At 49.6% G+C, this 21,046-nt stretch overlaps 1 protein-coding gene across 10 annotated transcripts in view; it reads right to left on the bottom strand.

Moving 5' to 3' along the window:
• LOC102965516 (serine/threonine-protein phosphatase 4 regulatory subunit 1-like) overlaps nucleotides 1-21,046 on the bottom strand; it is an 82,685-nt gene that overhangs the window by 14,872 nt on the left and 46,767 nt on the right. For 8 of the 10 annotated variants that reach the window (XR_006215347.1, XM_042980069.1, XM_042980071.1 and 5 more), the window contains 6 exons: nucleotides 16,911-17,057; nucleotides 6,069-6,176; nucleotides 5,168-5,233; nucleotides 3,151-3,309; nucleotides 2,415-2,599; nucleotides 832-1,292 (listed from right to left, as the gene is read on the bottom strand). Coding sequence is in view for 9 of the 10 variants with exons in the window: in XM_042980069.1 (XP_042836003.1) it covers nucleotides 832-1,292; nucleotides 2,415-2,599; nucleotides 3,151-3,309; nucleotides 5,168-5,233; nucleotides 6,069-6,176; nucleotides 16,911-17,057 (1,126 nt within the window). In the remaining variant the exon portion in view is untranslated. The remainder of the gene's footprint in view (nucleotides 1-831; nucleotides 1,293-2,414; nucleotides 2,600-3,150; nucleotides 3,310-5,167; nucleotides 5,234-6,068; nucleotides 6,177-16,910; nucleotides 17,058-21,046) is intronic. The other 2 variants (XM_042980070.1, XM_042980073.1) reach the window with 2 other exon arrangements.

The raw sequence follows: 21,046 nt of genomic DNA, 5'->3' as shown, positions 1-21,046 counted from the left end.
ACTGCTGCCCCAACACCCGGCCCGGGTCCCAGCACTGAGATCAACGCAGCTTTCGAAATGTGTTTTCCAAAAACAGACCTTTGTCTGTAGCTATTAGAAGTGATATGTTACATGTGCTCAATCCTTCAGCAAACATTGACTTAATTTCCTTTATAAATTTAAAGAAACAGAATAATCAGAGGGCTAACTGGATTTTCACATTTCCTTTCCCGAAAGCTTCACAAATCTTTGCCCGGCAACAGCAGCCAGTGTTGTTTTTTCCAATTTCCCCAACCCAAGGAAGAATACAAATATAGCACTGTTTAGAGCAAGGAGAGGCGTGATAATGGATATGGATTGCAAGGCCCGGCTCCCAGATCAGATGCTCAGTGGGAGCACTAGTCATAAAACGAAAAATACCCCAGAGAAGAAGTTGTACTTTTCCTTGCTGTACAAAGACAAAAACCTTAAAGTTTGGCTAAGGGCTGAGTTAATAGGCTCCAAAAGGAGCACCATTCTCAGCGGTTTGTAACTAGAAAAAGCATTATAACGTGGGAAATGATGTAACAGCATCCAAGGAGCTCATAAAATTTCCACTGCTACAGACGGGCCCCGCAAACTATCTGCCTTTCTATTAAAGCTGACTTCGGCCTCGCACAGCTGCAAAACCAGGAGGCAAAACCCGACAGGTACCTGCACAGAGATCCCCAGAGCTCCAGCGTGGGGAGACCAAGAGAGAGTCTCTCCTGCCCACGTGGGCACTGTGTGCGTCGAGGTAAGCACACACAGGCGCTGTGGCGCACAGCCCAGAAAGGCCCCGTTTTCTCTTTAATCACGATGGATGACGTTTACCTTGAACATCTGGATCATCCATCACATGCTCCTGTAAACTATCAAGGACTTTCTGAATCTCGCTCCTGGCCACGCAGCTGTTTTGCACAGCCTCGGGTCTGCTGCAGCCTTTTTCGCGTGGCCCAGCCTCGCTCAGAAGCAGCTCTTCTAGGTCCTTGCTTATGTCAGGGAGAGGAGTTCGCCAATAGAGGAAATTATTGAATACGTCCTCAGGACTCTCTGGGCAGGTCCAAGAGCCGGGTCCAGGGTGGCTGTTGACGGGGAGGTCGTTCCTCTCAGGGAGCTTGAGGGTGGCACTGGCCTCTGGGGAGAGCCCGGTCAGCTCAGCTCCAGCCAAGGCAGAGTCTTCCACTGGGTTTCCCATCATGCCACGAGAGGAGCTACGGCACGGGAAATTGCTGGTTCCCGCGGACGTGCCTCCCGTGGGCAGGTCTGGCTCCGTGCGCGCCGGCCTTGCGGAACTAGGTTAAGATTGAGGGGGGCACTTTCAGCACCATGTAACAGACTGGAAGTAAGATGGGTAAACGTGAAATCCACATCCTCCCGGGCCCGGTCCTCCTCTTTCCCTGGCCACCCGACCCTCCCGGGCCTCCCGGGGGCGAGCAGATCATAGCCTCACGAGAGCATGAGAGGTCTACCCAGCCCCCTCTGCCCCACTGGGCGTATCGCGTGCAGTGAAAATGCCACGCAAAAGTTCAGCCAATCCCTCCATTATATGCAAGTGGGGAGTCACCCTGGCTTCTGCCGCCACATGCCCAAAGCCAGACTGCGTGTGCCTACCGCTCATTAGTACCCCACCGGGGGGCAGGCACCGGAAAACAAAAGGTACTGAGCGACACTGGTGAGCGCTATTTGCTCACCACTTGGAGACTCTTGAGGGACGTGTGCACTCGGGCCTAACATTCGGCAGGAGCTCAGTGAATGTGGAGGGACAACGATGGGGGGGAAGGACGCACCGGTCTCAAAAAGGAGGTGTGCTATCTGACGTGTAAATCACTACTCCCGTGCTCTGGTGTGATGTTGACAAGGGAGAGACGCTTGCAAACGACCTCGAGCGGTCTGGTTAGCGTTGTACCCGTGATCCTCAGACAAAAGATGAAAAAACTCCGAGATCGATCGCTAGAACTGACTAGAGAAGCAGCACAGCATCCGCCAACGGTGGGTCAGGAATGGCCCCTTTACGTGCACGCGATATCCCACGTTTACGCGCCCGTAACGTCATCCCACGGCATAAGCGTACATTTGAGGGATTTCACATCTTCGCTTGCGTAAGTCACCCAAAGAACTTCATTAATCAAAAAGTAAGAGAAAATTTTCTTTACAGGTTATTTAATCACTACTCTCAATGAATATTTTATCTAAATTTAGGAGACACAGTAGCTTCATTATTTATAACCCAGTAGTCATGCTTCAAAATCATTATTGCAATTACTTTTTGCTTCTTTACATAATTAAAGCTCTAATATTCCATCTTGCCCAGGAGGTCACTGTTACTAAAGCTCCAGACAAGATAATTGCTAAAATTTTAGGTGGACGCTTGAGGTGAAGCGCGGGCCCTGGTAATCATCCCGCTCGGAGCTCACCAGGCCGAGGACGTGCTTCCACAACTGCCTGTGCCGGGCGACCCCGGGGTGAAGTCAGAGTCCAGGCCCCGAGCCGGTGGTCGGATGCTGAGGGGGCCGTCTTCTCCAATATAAAGGCCAGCCCTGGGGGGGTTCGCGAAGGTGGAAATGAAGGGGCCCAGGGACTGGAAGGCCGCCTGGCGCACCTGCGAACGGAGAGAACAGAGCAGCAGATGTGGCGTCGGCCACACGAGTCAGGCCCCAGGCCGGGCAGCTGGCTGACCACCAGACTCGTCACTGTCCGCCGAACCGGGTCTAGCGAGGCAGGTTTTCTAAGGCTTTCTCCAAATTCCAAACAGACCATTTTTCAACGGAAAATAAGGGAAAACTCAGTCCCATCCTGTGGTTTCTATTCTCCCAGAATTGCAATCCCACATCGAGTGACTGCACACTTCACAAAGTGCCTGACCAGACTGTATGGACCACAACGGGCATGTTTGTGAGAGGAACGGAAAAGGTTAACTCTTCGGTCAGAGTGTTTTCCTTCTCGTTTCTCTGATACTCGTTCACGACAGGCATCAGGGTGTGTGCCGCCTGCTGACCACGCACCAGAGCTTCTGCGACTTTAAGCGCCCTCACCCTCGCAAGGTCTAAATACGCCAATCAGTAGCCGAAGAGACACAAGTCCAGGGGCCGAGACGAGGCCAGTCGGCCCGCGGTGGCTGGCGGCCAGCGCTGCCCAGCGGCCCGCACTTACCCATCGGCAGGGGTCGCTGATGAGTCTGATGAAGAGGGGTGACAGCTGCGCTCTGCGGACCTCCGGGGACGCGCTGTAGGACACAGCCATGAAGCACTCCGCACAGGCTTTTCGCATCCCCCACACATTATCTGAGCAGAGCTCCAAAAACTTTGGGATCTACCAAAGCAAACAAAACCGTGCTACTCAAACCTGATCACCCTGAGAAGGGCAGAAAGCTTTTTTGGTGCCTTTTTTCATTACGCCATATCCATAAATTAACGACAAAGAAGAGGGAGATACATCCTAATCATTTGAAAAGGAAAGAAACTATGGAAGGACATGAGGAAACATTTCCTTTAGAGATGGAAGTGATAGAAGGTAAATTGTTAAAAACTGACAGTAATGCAAAATAATTCCTATCCACAGAAATGCCAACGTGTCCGGTGGAATGTGCTCGATGATCACCCTGGGCGCTGAGCAGTTCTGAATCCGCATGCAAGTTCGCGTCGGTATCCCTTGGTCTGACCATGAACGCGTGGCCCTTCGAGTTCCCCAGTAAGCCAGGTGTTGGACCTTACCGGTTCCCTCACGAGTAAAGGACTTCAATAAAATCTTTGACCTCTTTCTTCACTTGCTATCTGTAGGAGGGTCATGACCACATCCTCTTTTAAAATGTATCCTTCAAAAACGAGGCTTTGTTTTTGATATCCCAACGTAAAATAACCAGCCAAAATGCTCCACAAACGTGAATACCCGACTGTGGAAATATCCACCGACAGAAAGGTTAGCATGTCGGGCACTGCTGTCCTTCATTCAGACTCATTACACAGAAGACTGTCGATTCAGAGCGACGGCCCACGAAGAATTATTTGGGGGGTCAGAAGAATGGTGATCTGGTGCCCATTTGAAATAAAACAAAATGAGCTTCTGAACTTGAATTTAAAAATCAATTTAGAGAGTATACTTTTTGAGCTTGCATTCTAACCATACAGGTGACACATCCTGTCCGGTAAAAATCCCGTCCAGTAAAAGTCAAATAAAAACGCAGGCTGGGCATCCTGTCAAATAAAAGCGGCCAGCCCCTATTTAGCATAGTTCTGCGTAGGCACCAGGGAAACAGAGAAGAACAGGAGAGGGTGAAGACCCCACATCAGCGGAACCATAATGAGGTGTGATGAGACATGCACGTACTCTGAGCAAAATGTTACGGGGGTGCTGAAAAGGGAGGGATTCATTCTCTCTGGCACAGTGGGTAGGTGAGCCTCGACAAGGAGAGGACTTTGGAGAGGCGTGTGCACATTCGAGCCGGGTTTGAAGCGCGAGTTGGGTCCCACCAGGTGGGGAAGACACTGGAAAGAGAGGGACGGTGAGGAGCAGAGGTGTGGCAGGGGGAAAGGCAGGAAGCGCCACGGGAGCCGAAAGGCCACCTGCTGGCTAGGGAAGTGGTTCTCTGTCCTGCCGTACATCAGGATCTCGAGGGGACTGACGGGAAATGCAGACCCCTGGGCTTTACCCACCCCCCGCCCCCCATGAGTAGGACACAAGGCCAAAGGTGAGACCCACCCAGACTAGGGGAGGTGGCAAGAGATGAGGCAGGAAAGGTACTTATGAAGGGCCCCCAAAGGCCAAGAAAGGTCTGAATTTTAACCTGTAACCTAGAAAACTCCCACTGGTCTGGGAGCCCAGGAGTGAGGGGGTAGAGTCTAGGTATTCTAGAAAGAGCAGAGGAGAAGGGACAGAGTAGCTTAGAGAGTAAGAAGAGACTGGGGGGGGGGAGGGGAGGTAGTGATCAGTGAGGAGGTGACAGCAAAAGGCCACAGTAAAGTGGGCCGGGGTTGCTTCCACTCTGTTCCATGGGCCAGCTGCCTAACACTTATGGGAAAAGGCTTCAGAAGTCAAGAAATTTGGAACGGATGAATGCAAAATTGAGCTGTCATTCCGAAGTAACAGATTCATAAGTACAAAACTTCACACTTGATTTTAAAAGTGCCCTAAGAAGTGCATCAGCGATTACAACTGGCAAAACTTCACATACCAGAAATTTCTCAGTGGCTTCTTGTCCAACGGCATGACAAATATCACCAAAATTTGTAGCACACACCTTAAAAAGGCAAAAGGCATACCCGTTATCCTCAGCTTTCTTTTTGTCTTTCCAAATCATGACAACTAACAAGCAGAAGCCTCGAGGGCAATGACTCCTCTAGTCAGGCACCTAACAAGCATTTACTGAGCCGGCCGCCCACACGGCACAGCCCAGTGCCCCTGGTGCGTTGGAAACAGAAGACTTAAAACAGAGTACCAAATCCTAGGACTTTCTGGCTCCCAACTGATCTCAATACATAATGCATTTGGTGAGCAATAAAGCAAAAGAGACCCCGAATATTCTCTGCGTGATCGATGAGACCTCTCTTCTTGCCGATGCGTCACAAGGAGAGACCAGAGGGAAGGTGGCCAGTGACGCAGCAAGGAGGAGGAGGAGGAGGCTGTCTGGGGAGGCGTGGCAGTGGCCTCGGAGAGGAAGAATCTGGTAACCAAGTGAACAAGCCACCGAAAGGGAAGGGGGAGGGCAGGGGTTGGAGTTGGAAGGTACGGCAAAGGCTAAGAGGGTTCTGGAACAAAGGGGCGCAGCTCCTGAAGGACTGTGCACGTTAGGGCACAGCACCTAACTGCAAGTCAGTGAGGTCCCGTTGCCCGTGTTCCTGCGACTAAGAGTAGGGGGCTGCCTCACGCAGGACCCCGTCTCCAGGTCCCTGCGCACACTCCTAGCTGCAGCCGACATGGGCAACGCTGTGCACAGGCTCCCCTCACGTGGTTCCCAGTGGCCACATTTTTCTTCCAGCCTGCGTCTACTAAAGCAGCCGAGAAACTGCCAAGGAATCGATTTCGAATTCTCCAACCGTTGGAATTTTTTGAGTTTCGAAACTCCGTGTCCCAACCTTCCGAACTTGAAAGAGCTTCCCGTCCCCACACAGTTCACAGAATCGAGGGAGCAGCAGGCGTTCAACTGTGCTCCTGTTCAGCACCGAAGCCAGTTTGCAGATGATCTAGAAGCAAGAGAAAAAGCAGAGTCACTTGACACACCACAGCCCACATACTGCACGCACCTCCCAGTAAATTCCAGAAGCTGATATTCAAAACACGGCCCAGATACCCAGGAGGTAAACGTGGAGAACACTTTCTTTTGAGTCCTGCCTAGTAATGTGATCGGTAGAAGGCCAAATAGTCCTCAAGGTTTCCTCAGATAAGAGTCCGTCTGAAGCTCAAGCATTGCCATTTGCCAGGTACCTAGCATGTGTCCGAAACATAAATGAACAACTTGTGTGTGTTAACTCACTTTCCTTTCCCCAAACCCTATGACCTGGGCATCATTTATCGTCACTTCTGCAGATAGAGAAACTAACACTCGGAGAGATTAATTAACGTGACCCAACCCCAGCAGTGGTGAGGCAGGAAGTACGTAACAGCTGGTCAGAGTAGAAAAACAGTTGTTGGCGATCCAGTAATGACACTACTGGATATTTACCCCCAAAATACAAAAACACTCATTCAAACACTATAAACACTATGCTTATGGCAGCGTTATTCACAACTGCCAAATTATGGAAGGCAGCACACACACAATGGACTATTACTCAGCCATAAAAAAGAATGAAATCTCGCCATTGGCAACAGCATGGATGGAGCTAGAGAGTATAATGGTAAATGAAATAAACCAATCGGAGAAAGAAAATTACCATATGATTTCACTCCTATGTGGAATTTAAGAAATAAAACAAATGAACAAAGGCAAAAAAAAAAAAAAAGAGAGAGAGAGACAGAGAGAGGGAGGGAGGCAAACCAAGAAACAGACTCTTAACTGCAGAGGGCACCGGTGGTCACCAGAGGCGAGGTGGGAGGGGGGATAGGTGAAATCGGTGATGAGGATGAAGAGGACATTTACCACGATGAGCACGGAGTGATGTATGCAAGTGCTGGATCACTGTATTGTACACCCGAAACTCACATTACACTGTATGTTACCTGTACCGCAATTAAAGTAAAACGAAAATGACTGGCTGCCACTGGGAAAAGATCAAGGGCTGGTAGAAACTACAGGAGAGCAGATCCTTGAGAGAAGGAGCCATGCTCCATAAAAATGCACCTTGCTTTTCTGCCCAGGCCTGACCCGCCCCGTTCTGCATTGCTACACAGTGTAACTGGACCTCAAGCAAAAAGTACAGCATTCCTGGCTTGAAAAGTCCGAGAACAGAGAGGGAGGTTGCCAGAGCAGCTGAAAAATGAGGGCAGAAATCCTAGGAAGGAAGGAAGGAAGGAAGGAAGGAAGGAAGGAAGGAAGGAAGGAAGGAAAGGAGAAAGGACAAAAAGGGCAAGCCCTGCTCCCCCAGGTCTGTGATTAAATACTCCTTTAATTCTTGGCTGAACTCAAAACCGTGCATACCCAGAGGAGATGGGGAGGTTCACAGGGAAAAGCAATTGCTCAAAGGCAGAAGGAACTGAATAGTCTCAGCTGCTGACTACCGCAGAGGGAAGAGAATCTGAACTATTTGCTAGAACAAAGGCAACACTCTTCAGAAGAAAATAACAGAATCCAGAGTGTCTACAATGTTTCGTCGGTTGCTAACAACAGACAATAAAAAGCTCACAGTACACTTACCACGAGGAACACGGAACACGGGGTGATGTATAGAATTGCTCAATCACTAGAATGTACCCCTGAAGGTAACATAACACTAGAGGTTAACTATATTGGAATTAAAATTAAAAACTTAATGTTGCAAAAAAATAAAAACAAAAACACAGATCTGGAAAAAAATTCATACACATGAGAGGAAATAGGAAAATGTGGCCCACAGTCAAGAAAAATAGTCAGTAGAAACAAACCCACAGAAGAGCCAGATGTTAGCATTACCAGACATTAAAAAGCCTCTGAAGCAGCTCAAAGGCTAAAAGGAAATAGAGTCCTAATGAATGAACAGAGAGGAAATCTCATCAAAGAAATGGAAACTATAGAAAAGAACCAAGCCTTCTGGTAATAACACAGTCAGCTTGATCTGACTTACCCTCCTGCACATGGCAACTACAGAATCTTGAAGAAAAAAAATTAAAAACAACCATTTAAGAGCACTGGAGAGCAACCAAAGGCGGAAACTAGAGGGGACGTTATCGTTAAAAGACGAGCTGCAATAGGAAAGATTTGCAGGGCAGCTCCAAAGTGCGTGCGTGATTCAATTTGCTAAAATCTGTGATGGACTGCTAAATTATACGTGCATGGGGGAGATCCTGGGAGACCCAGCAAACGAGTAGTGACCAGAGGTTTCAGCAGCTACACACCACAAAGGAGAGAGCAGGGAGGTGGAGATCAGACAAAACAAATGCCCGCTACATGAAAAATCACTTTTAGAGCACCTTATAAAACAAAATAGCCATCTTATGACCAAAAAAGGAAAAAAAAAAAAATCACGTCAGAGAAATAAAACAGAATCCAGACTCTCAACAGTGTATCATTTATAATGTCTGGTGTTCAATTAAAAATAACTACCTATGGGGGCGCCTGGGTGGCTCAGTCGGTTAAGCGTCCCACGTCATGATCTCACGGTTGGTGAGTTCGAGCCCTGAGTTGGGCTCTGTGCTGACAGCTCAGAGACTGAAGCCTGTTTCAGATTCTGTATTCCTCTCTCTCTGCCCTTCCCCCACTCATTCTCATTCTCTCTCTCTCTCTCTTAAAAATAAATAAACATTAAAAATTTAAAAAAGAAAAAACTACCTATGTGTTGACAGGAAAAGGTGATCCATAATAAAGAAAAAAAAGTGGTCAACAGAAATCGACACCAAGGTGAGATCCCATGTCACAACTATCAGACAAGGACTTTTAAAAAGCTCTTATAAATATATTCAAGGATTAAGAGGAAAATGTAAGCATTACGAAGGACACATTGGGGTGCCTTGGTGGCTCCGTCGGTTAAGTATCAGACTTCAGCTCAGGTCATGATCTCGCAGTTCATGGGTTCAAGCCCCGTGTCGGGCTCTGTGCCGACAGCTCAGAACCTGGAGCCTGCTTCAGATTCTGTGTCCCCTCTCTTGCTGCCCCTCCCCACTCATGTTCTCTCTCTCTCTCTCTCAAAAATAAACATTAAAAAGTTTTTTTAAAAAAAGGACACATAAAGAATCTCTGTATCACAGAGATTACAGAAACTATAAAAAAGGTCAGAGCAGAAATACTAGAGCTGAGAAATACAGCAACTGAAATTAAAAACCTAATGGGTAGGCCAAACAGCAGATTAAAGATGACAAAAAGAGTCACTGAACTTAAAGACAGATCAATAAAAATGATCAAATCTGAACATCAGAGAGAAAATGACTAAAAAACCAAACAGAACCTCAAAGACATGTGGGGCAGTGTGAAGCACCCCGACTCTGTGTGATCTAAGTCCCAGGACGAAAGGAGAAAACAAGAATGATACACAGAAGAAAAGCACTCGAAGGAACACCGGCCGAAATTTCCCGAGTCAGGTGCAGTGCACCAACACACAAATCCAAACAGTTCAATAAACACAAATCAGCATAAGCATTCACTCTGCAAAGATAAAGAGAAAAATTTTAAGAGCAGCCAGAGGAAGAAAGGTTACTATAAATACAGGACCGTATGAATGACAGCTCGCTTCTCCAGAAGACTACAGGGTGAGATCTTTAAAGCAATGCCAGAAAAAACAAAAATAAACCTATAAAGCCACAAGTCTGTATCTAGTGAAACCATCAGTCAAAAATGAAGGCGGGGCGCCTCGGTGCCTCAGTTGGTGGAGCATCCGACTCTTGATTTTAGCTCAGGTCATGATCCCAGGGTTGTGGGGTCGAGCCCCACATGGGACTCCGTGCTGAGCATACAGCCTGCTTAAAATTCTCTCTCTCTCCCTCCACCCCTCTCCCCCACTCATGTGTGTCCTCTCTCTCTCTCTCTCTAAGAAAAAAGAAAAAATGAAGGCAAAATAAAGATATTTTTAAATAAAAAATGGAGAGATTTCATCCTCAGTCAAGCTAAAAAAAATACTGAAGTTCTTTAGGCTGAAGGTATGATACCAGATGGAACTTTAGATCCAGGAAAGAAAGGAAGACTACCCAAACTGGTAAAAATGTGAGGCTATTTTTTTCTTTTCTTAATTTCTTCAAAATATATGATTGTTTAAATCAAAAATTGTAATACTGTATTATCAGGTTCATAAGGAAGGTATATGTCCCAATGTGTGTGAAAACAACAGCACACGAAATAGGAGAAGGAGGGTGTGGAATGACTTCATTGCAAGGTGTTACAGGTTTTGAAAATACTCACAGAGGAATTAAATTATAGCACTACAAAAATACTCAATTGGCCCAAAAGAAGGCAGGAAAGAATGAACAGAGGAACAAAAACAGACGAGACAAATGGAAAAAAAATAACAAAATGGCAGAATTCAATCCCAATATAATCAATAATTACATTAAACATAAACAGACTGAGTGCTCCCATTCAAGAGCAGAAACGGTCAGACTAGGTATACAAGCAAGGCCACCTCCATGCTCACGAAAGCGGAATACTTTAAATGTAAAGACACCTAATGAGGCGAGTAAAAGGACACACGCGAGTACACTGTGACAAACCGTAAGTGTAAGAGTCCTGGAGGAGTTCTACGAACATCGAAGTAGACCACAAGACGCAGATTGCGATCAGAAGCAGCATCGTTCCTTAATAAAAGGGTCAAAATAGCACAAAGATATAAACGTAAAAGCTTTACATGCTTAAAAGGGAAAAGATGGGCTTAAAAGTAGTTTTTCCTCCCTAATAAGCTAGAAAAATATAAGCAAACTGAAGTAAGTAGAAGGAAGGAAATAATAGTAGAAACCAATGAAAAAGAAAACAAGCAATAAAGAAATCAACAAAGACAAAAGTAGGTTCTTTGAAAACATCAATAAAATTGATAAAGCCCTAGCAAGACTGATCATGAAAGAAAAAAGGGGCGGGGGGGGGGGGAGGTGCGGCTGGATGCCTCAGTGGGTTAAGTGTCTGATTCAGGTCATGATCTCACACTTTGTGAGTTTGAGCCCCAAGTCAGGCTCCACACTGCCAGTGCAGAGCCTGCTTGGGATTCTCTCTCATCGTCTCTCTGTCCCTCCCCCACTCACTCTCTCTCTGTCTCTCTCTTTCAAAATAAATAAATAAACTTGAAAGAAAGAAGGAAGGAAGGAAGGGGAAAGAAAGAAAAAGAAAGAAAGAAAGAAAGAAAGAAAGAAAGAAAAGAAAGAAAGAAAAGACAAACTATCACTGTCATAATGAAAGGGGAAAATACTACAGATCTTACAGGCATTAAAGAAGGGATAAAGAGGGGCGCCTGGGTGGCGCAGTCGGTTAAGCATCCGACTTCAGCCAGGTCACGATCTCACGGTCCGTGAGTTCGAGCCCCGCGTCGGGCTCTGGGCTGATGGCTCGGAGCCTGGAGCCTGTTTCCGATTCTGTGTCTCCCTCTCTCTCTGTGCCTCCCCCGTTCATGCTCTGTCTCTCTCTGTCCCAAAAATAAAAAATAAATGTTGAAAAAAAAAAAAATTAAAAAAAAAAAAAAAAAAAAAGAAGGGATAAAGAAATAGTATAAACAACTTTAGCCCAATAAATTTAACAACTTAGATGAAATTAATGAATTCCCTAAAATACACAACTTACCCAATGACACAAATGAAATAACAAATCTGATTATAACCCCCTATCTGAATTGGACCTGCTATCAAAAGCCATCTCACAAAGAAAACCCTTGGACCAGAGGTTTTACTGGTAAATTCTAACAAATATTTAAATTCTAGCAAATATTTAAAGGGAAAAAACCACAAATTTTGAATAAGACCTTTCAGAAAACAAAAGAGCAAGGAAGGCTTCCCAACTCATTTCTTGAGGCCCAAATAACCCAGAGTCTAAAACCTGACAAAAAATATAACAGGAAAAGAAAATTGCCTACAATAGTCCTCTTGAATATAGATGCGAAAATCCTCAGCAAACCGTAAGCAAATAACAGAGAAGGGAGCACTCTTCATGGTAGATGGACTCGAACAGTCAATGGACGTATACTACTAGGTGGAAATTTGATGACGAGCACACTTACAAAGCCTCAAAGTAACTCCCCTTCTTACGTCCAGAGGGGAAAGAAGTCCCTAAAAGCTGGGCAGACACCGCCTCTATCTCCCCAATCACCAGAGTCCACAAAGGCCAACTTCAGAACAAACTGGAGTCTTGGGCCTCCCGCCAGGACACATGAGAACATGTTACTTCATGTTTCTTGCCAAACAGAGCCTGAATCCAATCATGAGGAAACATCAGACGAACCCAGATTGGGAGACATCCTACCAAAGAACTGGCCTGTGTCTTCACATGGAAACGTTACAAAACTCAGAGGCTCGGGGCCTGCTCCAGATAAAAGGAGACCGAAGAGATGGGACAATTCCATGCACCTAGTGATCCAGGACTGGATCCTGGACGAATGACAACATCTGAACTTGAACTGTGGAGGAGATAGCAGCATTGTACCAGTGCTAGATTTCCTGATTTTGATCAATGTGCTATGGTTGTTTAAGAGAGTATTTCCTTGTCTTTGGGAAATACACACTGAAATATTTCGGACTGAAGGGGCATAATGTCTCTCACTCCCAAATGGCTCCGATAAATACATACACATACATACATGTGTATCTGTGTGTGTGTGTGTGTGTGTGTGTGCGCGTGCGCGTACACGCACGCATAAGGAGGGAGACTCAAATAAATTCTCCCGGAGAAGCTGGATAGAGGGTATGCAAGAGTTCAAGAGTTCATTCCTGAGAATTTTCTACAAGTTGAAAATCAAAACAAAATGAGAAATTATCCACCCCCCCCAAATTCTTAAAGAACTCTCCCACTCCCCGCCAAAAAAGAAAAAAGTGGGGGGTCGGAAGGAAAAGACAAAAGGAGGGAGGGAGGAAGGGCTTCCTGACTCTGAACCTGCTTTCCTCACGGCACACACCGCCCGGGTCAGCAGCTCACCCGCTAGTCTACGTGGAATCTGCACACAGCAGACAAGAGGGGGCAGAACACTGACTGGTGGGAGGGCGGCGGGGGCGGGGGGCAGGGGGGAGGGCTGCGGAGGGGGGGAAGTTATCCTCACAACACGAAAAGGCTTGCGCGCCGAGCTGGGAGGACACGGCTCCCTGACCCGGCTCGAGGCAGACTTGTACAGAGTGGTGGCCGCAACAACTGAGCACGCAGGGCTCCCGTATCCAGGGCAACGGGCAACTGAAGAGTGCCCAGTCTCTCCAGCCGCCCCTCTCCTCCGCCACACCCACGTGACCTTAGTACAACCCGCAGAAAACACTTCCAGAATCATTAAAAGCCGGCCAGCGCGCCGAGCGACAGGAAGCGATATCCTGGTGGCCCCGGGAACGAGTCGCATGGAATGACCATCTTCACAAAGTTACTCGGAGCCAACTGTTCTTTAGAAGACACCACCACGGCCTCCTTTTTAAGGAAATGCGCAAATAAAGATGAGCTTAAGAACAGGAATGACGACAAAAAGCGAGGAAGCCTGAATGTGAAAACGTGTTGAGAGAGAAAAATAGGCTTCTGACAATTAGTTATAATCTCAGAATGCTAATGGCCTTCCTGCGAGCAAGAGGAATTCTAATTGGTCTCCGGTGGCCTGTTTATGCTGTCTAGATATAATTACAGAATGTGGCGCTGCCGGTCTCTACCGATTCATTCATTCAACAACTAACATTTATTTAGTACTGACTCTGGGCCTGGCACTGTGCTGGGTGCCGATGGGAGAAAGCCACCTGTGTTCAGAAGCTCACACTTCTGAAGGAGAAATCAACACACGGCGCAGTTGCCAAATGACGGAAGACAGATGATGAAGCCAGCCTTCTGACTGCACGGAGGAGGGGGTCACGGGCGCCGTCTGCCAGACAGAGAGAGATTTCACGAACCGGGATGCGTGTGCCCGTGAGAGAGCAGGGTGGAAGAAACCAGCCTGTAATTTCCATCGCATAACTCAATTTACAAATGCCCAGGCCACGTCTCGTTGGCTACCTCTGATTTCCCTAATCAAGTGCGCACCAGGGTCGCCGGCACCAGCATGAGCTGACTGTCGCCTCGAATGGGAGCGAAGGGAAAAAAGTGCACATGCACATTTTGCCTCCAGAGGCACCCGGGTTCCTCTGGGCGAGACGCGGAGAACCGCACTGTTCTAGGAGCGCGCGCGCACGCGCGTGTGTGTGTGTGTGTGTGTGTGTGTGTGTGTGTGTGTGTTTCCGTGTGGTCGGCCGCGTGGCTGGAAAGAGAGTCCAAAGCACGAGGGTGTCGGAGCAGCACAACTGACTGCTCTCCTCACCTGTCACCTCACAAGCACAAGTGGGTGCTCACAGTGTTCGGGGGTCACTCACGGACCAGCTGAGAGCCCTGCCCTCCTTGGGGAGCTCTGAAAACCACACGTGTGGGCTTCTCCTTGGGGAAGGAAATCTGCTCTCTGCCCATCCTGTCACTTCTGAGCTAAAGAGAACGGTGCCCTCTGTGCACCTTGACACAGCGTGTCCGAGGGGTGGGTCCTCTCCAGGAACGACCCCCTCTTGGCCTCCGGGCTCCAGGAAAGGGACACAGAACAGCTTCTGAATCTGACCAAAGCATGCATGGGTTGGACAAGACAGCCTGAATCCTGCTTCCAACAGGGCTCCATGGGAAGGGAAGGGGGGCTCCTCCAGAAATACCCTGAAACGTGGGTGCATCCTGGCCTGCAAAGGGTTCAAGACTAAACGTTCTTTGCAGCCACGTCTGGAAGCTTTCACATTCAAGTAATGATATCAGTCACTCACTTAGAATGAAAAACACAATTTATGTAAACTAATTTGTTCTGTAAGTGATTTGCGGAGATAGCTTTTTGAAGGCTTGTTGTATTTTCCAAATATTTTCGCCAGAAGAAAAAAGGAGGAGGAGGAAGAGGAGGAGGGGAAAAAGAATATTGCTGGCAAGAATGTAGTGGTTGAAACAAAACCAAATAAAAATCATGCAAAAATGCCTCCAGCATTATTTTTCACGGTATTATCAGGCTGGAGGGATAAGATACTTGGTTGTCGGTCGTAACCTCGGGTACTTGCCTAACCAACTTCCCAACAAAAAAGATCTAGCTGGCAAAGTTCACTGCTCAACTGCCAAATAGTCCAACTAAATGCTATTATCCGAGTTCATTTTGCAAAATAAATTTAATTTCTTATAGGGAAACTTGAAATTTATAAAAGAACCCTGGAGAATTTGAATTTTAATAATCAATTATTCTTCAGCCTGATTCATCTTACAAACATATGGAATATGCAAAAACGTAAATTAGTTTAAAAAGCCAGCCCTGTAACTCACAGTTGAGGAAAACTTCTACATAAATGAAGAAGAATTACCAAACGCCCTCATGCTACAATAGAATTTTCTAGCTCCGTGCTGCTTGTTTCCTCACTTCGAGAAAGAATCCTTTTCTCTCACCTCATTCTTCTTCAACCAAGAAAACAGCCGTCTCCTGGATCTTATTGTATTCAGAAATAAGGCCCAGGATTTTTTAAATCCTTACGTGTGGTTTTTCTAAACTGCTAGGATAATTCTGGGGTATTTACTCTCGTAAGAGAAACACGGGGCGGGGGAGGGGGCGTGCCGTGCAGCGGCAGTGACCCACTGCTTGGGTCAGTGGACAGGGGAGCAGCCGCACAAAACAAGATGGCCGCGGGTACGCTTCCCTCGGGCCACAGAGGAGAAGGCATGAGAGTCTTCGAGAGTCTTCGTCTAAGCCCGGGAGTCTCTGTGTAAGGCGATACGTGAAAGCTGGTACTGGCTCATTAGCAGCTACTTCGTGAGTGAAGGTTCCAGAAGCCAGGAGAAAGCCCACGACTATACAGTCACTTCACAATGGGTACAGAATCATACAAACCCAGGGATGCCACGAAATTAACTATTTTTTTAAGTTTATTTATTTATTTTTGAGAGAGAAAGAGGAAGCGCGCGTGAGTGGGGAAGGAACAGAGAGAGTGGGCAACGGAGAGTCCCAAGCAGGCTCCGCACTGTCAGCCCAGAGCCCGACACGGGGCTCGAACTCACGAGCCGTGGGATATGACCCAAGCTGGAATCAAGAGTCTGACGCTTAGCCCGCTGAGCCACCCAGGCGCCCCTAGAATTCAAAGAAGAAAATGGAGTATTTGCCCTAGTCCTCTCACTATACACCTTGCACTGGTGTGAGCACCGATACTTGAGTGGGGCATGTCTCAAACTGCTGCGCTCTCCAGAGTGGACTCTCATACCCACTGACACACCTACGTCCGGCCTGTCCTCACCTATCAACAGACACACAGGCCGACTGGATCTTTCCTGATCGCCCAAGGACTACCCAAAAGCATCTCCCGTACTACACTGGGCCCCTTACTTTGGGAAACAAGGCCCATGATCCCAGTGGGTTCAAGGACTGACCGACCTATAAATCTCTGCATCTCGCCCGGCAGAAGTCTGTATCTTGCCTCAACTCTGCCTAAACTTTGATTTCGACAGCTCTGCTGTCTTGAAACAACCGTCGACCCGAGGATGATTGCTTTCGAAACGCGCACGCGTCCGAACTGTGGACCTTCTCCGGCCAAGGCCGAATCGCCCGGCGCCACGTTCGGGCAAGTGCCGGCCAACACCGAACACCTGTCATACTGCCAGTCGGGCTCACTCCGAGCTTGGGACCGTCCACCGGGGTGTGGGGCTGTCGTTCCCTAGACAGACTCACGTTCACGGCTTCTGCTTTATATTCGTCGTCGCTGTCTGGGGCAGAGAGTGCCAGCAGGATCGGACACACTTTGTTTTCAATATCGTGCTGGGAAATTAGATCTTGTTCCAGAAGAATCAAGAGCACTTCCTGACTTGACTTTCTAACCTAGAAGAGGACAAAAGGCCAAAGGTGAAACACGGAACGAGCGGAGGTGCTCTCGGGACCCAAACTCCCGACGCAGGGTGCCAAGCTGGCCCTGTCCCCTGCCGCATGCATGGGCCACACAAGGCCTCCCGCCTTCCACCCGTGCTTCTTCCCGGAGGCCCTCCCCAGAATACGCCGCTCCCCCTGCCGGGCTGGTTCCCTCCGTTCCTCTCCTCTCAGGCCAAACATCCCTTTCCCCAGAACCCCTCTCAAGGCATGTCCCCCATCGGTCTGTGACATGCCCCCCCTTTTCCCTCACGACCTGTACCCCAGCTTTCTACACGGACACTCGCCTACGCACACATAGGGGGCCGGGGGGCAGGGGCCCAGAGAAGACCCTGCAAGACAGGACCCAGAGGATGCCTCAGTCCAGACCAGAGAGGAGCCAGGCCGACGAGCTCTTTGTTCTTCAGAGTGTGGGGGGGGCGAGCGAACACTGCAACTCGGGGGGATCCCAGGAAGCTGCCCAGAGAACACGCTTGGGGAAATGAAAGCGCAGGAAATTCCAATTTACAGCCCAGGTAATGGCAGACGCGCGGCCCAGCACGGTGAGGCTGAGGCAGGAGAAGAGGAGCGGGGCCGAGGGTGTGAAGACAGAGTGGCAGCTTGGCAGACGACAGTTACAAAAGACGCCACGCAGGCACTCTGACGCGGAAGCCTCCCAGCAAGTGACAAGATGAAAACAGTCTTCTGGAAAGATCATTCCGGCAGTGGTGTTCCAAGTAAATTGGAGGCGATGAAAGACCGAGGGCAGAAAGGTCGGCAAGGCGGCTACTGCCACAGTCCCCGTGGGAGGGGCGGGGAGAGAAAAGATGATGCCCCGGCAATATTGCCAGGCTGAGGTGACAGGAGCTGGTGTCCGACTAGAGGCAGCAAAAGCCCCCAATAACTGAGGTGTCAAACGCTTATTGAGCTTCTGGCGCATGCCTGGAGCAGAGACCGGGAGAGCAGCGCAGACCAGGAGGGCCGGCCCCAGTCCCAGGTGGCAGCTGAGGCGCAGCAGGCAGGAAGGGCAGGGCCTGGGCGGACGCGGAGGAGAACGTCAAAGGCGGTGAGAAGCCAAGGTTAGACGCCGGGGGCGGTGGGCGAAGCTATGTGTGCATCCGATCTCTGGAGCCTTTGAACGCGACCTCCTTTGGAAAACAGGGTCTCCGCAGATGGGATTGGGGGTCACGGTAAGGACCGGAAGGCCATCCAAGATTGCCAGGATGACCCTAAGTGAAATCACAAGTCTCCTCACAAGAGAGAGGCGAGGGGGGAGGACGGACTGAGGAGGGGGCAGCACATGCAGACACAGGCAGAGGCTGGGGATGCGGCCAGCAGCCAAGGGAGTCGGCACCTCCGGGAGCCGGAAGAGGCAACGAACAGATTCTCCCCTGGAGCCTGGAGAGCGAGCGTGACCCTGACGACACCTGGGTCTGGGACTTCCAGCCTCCGCATCTGTGACAGAATAAACGTGCGCCGTTTTAAGCCCCCTGCCTTGTGGCGCTGTTTCGGCCGCTCCCGGGCACTGCTAGAGCAAGCAAGGGATGGGGACAGGACAGCACAGCACATGAGCCGAGACACGAGACAGGGACACGGGCGGCCCAGGGGAGGGAGGCTGAAGGGCCGGCTGGGGTCGGGCAGGGCTGGGGCCTCTGGCGATGACTCCCGGACACCGGGAGCCCCACGCGTGGGAAAGCAGAGGAGTGACAAGACCAGACACGGCTTCGGGGAGGGTGACCCGTGAGAAGCCTCAAGCGGCCCTGAGGGCTGCAAGGGCGGGTGAGGGGTCCCGGGGCACAGCTGCTCTGGCTTTGAGCGAGGCATGGTTTCGGGGGGTGGGGCACAGAGAGGAGAGGGGAGGTTTGAGAGACGCTGCCGAAGAGAGCTCAGCTGGTCACTGCAGACGATCCTGGAAATCAGCTATGCCTCGGGCTACCTCCGATCACCACATGGAAGACATGGAAAGAGGGGCAAGACCGAAGGTAAACAGAACAAGAGTGGGTGCTGGAGTCTGAGGGCCCGACGCGACGCAACAGATGCCCCGGGAGAACCATCAGGGCGCTGTGGGGACGCGCCAGCTCTGGAGGCCTGGGTGAGAGGCAGCCACGTGCCCGCAGAGGCAGAGGGGATCACCCAGGGAATCCGACACCGAGAAAACGATACCGTGGAGGGCGGGCCAGGGCCAGGGCCAGGGCCTGGGGAGGACCAGACCGGCAGGAAGGCAAGGGGTTGGGGGGACACTTGGGTCGCCCATAGGAGACACCGCAGTGGTTTCAAGGCTGCGCCTCATCTGCATCCCACAATCAGTAGCTGGGCCCCCTCGGGCAAGGGGCTGAGCCTCCTGGAGCCTCGGCTTCTCGTCCACAGAAGGGCACGATGGCCTCACCCGCCTCCCAGGGCAGCCATGGGGGGCACGACCAAGGGCTCAGAACGGTGTGAGGGGCCCAGTGGCCCCCAAATGAATGCCGCTTCACTGTCACTGAAATCATATGGCTAGTCACCAAGACAGAGACATAGGCAGTGAGGTGACCCTGGTGCACATCTGCTTGACGACGAGCTCCGGGAGGAACGGAGAACGTGGCCCGGTCGGCCCTGTGCCCCATCATGGGGGAGAGCAACGTTAAGTGGCCAGGAGACATCCAAGAAAGGTTCTTCAAAAACCCGAAAGTAGTTAATGGTGACAAAGGGCACAAAAAGATCACGTAAAGGCAAAAAAGAAGTCACTCAAAAGATAAATAAATTGTGGAAAAAGTATGAATGCAATAGTTTCAAATAGTTAAGATGAATGACCAAGAGCTCTCTGGATCAGTGTGGCTAGATCTTAAAACGGAGGAATGAAAGCAAGGGGCAGAAGGCAAAGTACGGTCTGATGCCATTGATTTAAGGTTCTAGAGCACCTGAAACAAGGCACTCTCTTACTCGGGGCCACCTGCATGACCGGTGGGAGTCTAAAACTCTGGATGGGAAGGGACACCCCAGGCTCAGGGTGGTAGTTTCCTACAAAAGGGGAGAGAGGGAGAGGAATGGCATGAGAAGGGGCACAGCACAGTTTTAACCGTATCTGTAACCTATAAAGAAAGAAATTACATAGGTCTAAGGCAAAACTACGAAAGGCTAACATTCGTTGAGTGAGTGTGTAGGTATACCGCTATTTATTACACAGTCCTCTCGTGTCATTAAAATATTCCACGGTATTTTAAAGATCAAAACTATTTTTGAAGAAACAGAAACACTGGATTTCACAGTAAGACAGCTGAGTCCCCAGCAGGACACGTCTCCATCGGCTGCAGTGGGTTGGGTTGCCGCCTGGCTGGGAGCCCTTGCAGGGAAGAGGCTACGGACGCTCCTCTTTCAAGAAGCTCGGCAGTGGTCCGCTCAGGGTCAAGGCCAGGGAACAGGAGGCTGAAGGAGATGTAGGCATGATGATACTCAAAACAGAAAAGCCAGTGCGGGAGACTGGAAAAGTAAGGCAGCTAGGAGACAAGAAGCGGGAACAAAGAGGGAAATGAAGCCATCAAACGTGAAGAGGGGTCGGGACGCCCATTCCCCGGAGACAGAAGCCAAGTAGCTCAGGACAGCTGAAGAAATGTGGCTACACTAGCGAATGGCGTCGGCTCATTCAGTTCTACAGCCCTCCACTCCAACTCTACCGGGTCCCAGGCCCTGGGCTCCGTCTCAGAGATGTATCGCATGAAGACGCGGTTCCTACAGTCAGTGCTCAGAGCCTGAAATGGCGGAGAAAATACTAGTTCCAGGATCCAGAAGAGCCCGGGCAATCCCCGAACACCTACCAGATGAGCCTCAGGAAACCAAGCCCCGCATCCCGGGGTCCTTCTCCAGCTCAGCCGCGCCCCAGCACACACAACCACGTTTCTCTGCACCTCAGCTCCCTCACCTCTAAAACAAAGAGGAACTAATGAGCCCCTACTTTGCAGGGTGGTTAGGAAGGGTAAACAAGATAATCC

The sequence above is a fragment of the Panthera tigris genome, chromosome A3 (genome assembly GCF_018350195.1).
Source record: "Panthera tigris isolate Pti1 chromosome A3, P.tigris_Pti1_mat1.1, whole genome shotgun sequence".
Taxonomy (NCBI): domain Eukaryota; kingdom Metazoa; phylum Chordata; class Mammalia; order Carnivora; family Felidae; genus Panthera; species Panthera tigris.
The sequence above is the reverse complement of the archived record's forward strand: the minus strand, read 5'-3'. Positions and strand labels throughout refer to the sequence as shown.